Consider the following 1,051-nt stretch of genomic DNA (forward strand, 5'->3'; position numbering starts at 1 on the left):
GGGTTGTGGAATCTGGATCAGATATATGGACTTTGCACCGTATTGAAATAACAAACGATGTAAATTTGAAGATATATTGAACGAATACATAGACGTTGCCTTGTACTGTTGTAACTATATACATGAATCAGAAATAAGTCAAGTACATCGGTTTTACGATGTACTGTCGTACTAACAGATGTGTTTTTCAAAATAGGACAAGCCGATACCCACATACACAGACACCCACAACCAGTATACAAAAGAAACCAGCCAATTCACAACCGAATGGAATCACACGCATAGACTACAAACACGCGCATAGGATATCAACACACACACAGAACATAGACACAACCACATGCACCTTCGTTTCTGTACGGGGTTTGCACACGGCATAAAGGCCAGTGATTACAATCACCACAGGTTGCGACTTGAGATGATTCCAAGGTATGCGCATTTCCAAGTGCTCGATATGGCCTCTGGTCACATCCAGCGGCATGTCGAACCGGTCTAGAGCCCCGGGTTTCAGCTTCAACCCCTCCAGGTCAACTTGACCTGTGTATGAATGGAGAGGAGGTTAGAGATTATAAATGGTGTGGTTCAGATGTGGGTATGAATGGTTCACTATAAATAGAATGAATATATATAGAACAGTTTTACACGGGATCGTCATGCTATACATGATGTGCCTCTGGTTCTAGCTTCAACCCCTCCAGGTCAACCTGGCCTGTGTGTCATGGAGAAGAAATTATAATAATGCATGATGTGCTTCAGTTGTGAATATACTTTGAGCATAGAATGGATATAAATAATATAGTCTTACATAGAATATTCAAGGTATAAATGATGCGGAGCAGATAAGAACGCGGAGAATGTGAAACAATGTCTTGCAACCCCTATTCAAGTGCTAACCCTTCTGTGGAGATGATACAAGTGAGGATTGTACATATAAGATGTCGTTTGATGTATGGGTACGTGAGCAGAGTCCAGTCTGTTATATATATATATATATATATATATATTATATATATATATGTGTGTGTGTGTGTGTGTGTGTGTGTGTGTGTGT

At 40.2% G+C, this 1,051-nt stretch overlaps 1 protein-coding gene across 1 annotated transcript; it reads right to left on the reverse strand.

Moving 5' to 3' along the window:
• Positions 1-346: 346 nt before the first annotated feature.
• Positions 347-537, reverse strand: SARC_16218 (hypothetical protein; the record flags this gene model as incomplete). The annotated part of the gene is made up of 1 exon (XM_014289672.1): positions 347-537. A coding segment is annotated over one exon (191 nt), but the record flags the coding sequence as incomplete, so codon positions are not given.
• Positions 538-1,051: the final 514 nt, after the last annotated feature.

This window comes from Sphaeroforma arctica (assembly GCF_001186125.1).
Source record: "Sphaeroforma arctica JP610 unplaced genomic scaffold supercont1.7598, whole genome shotgun sequence".
Classification (NCBI taxonomy): domain Eukaryota; class Ichthyosporea; order Ichthyophonida; genus Sphaeroforma; species Sphaeroforma arctica.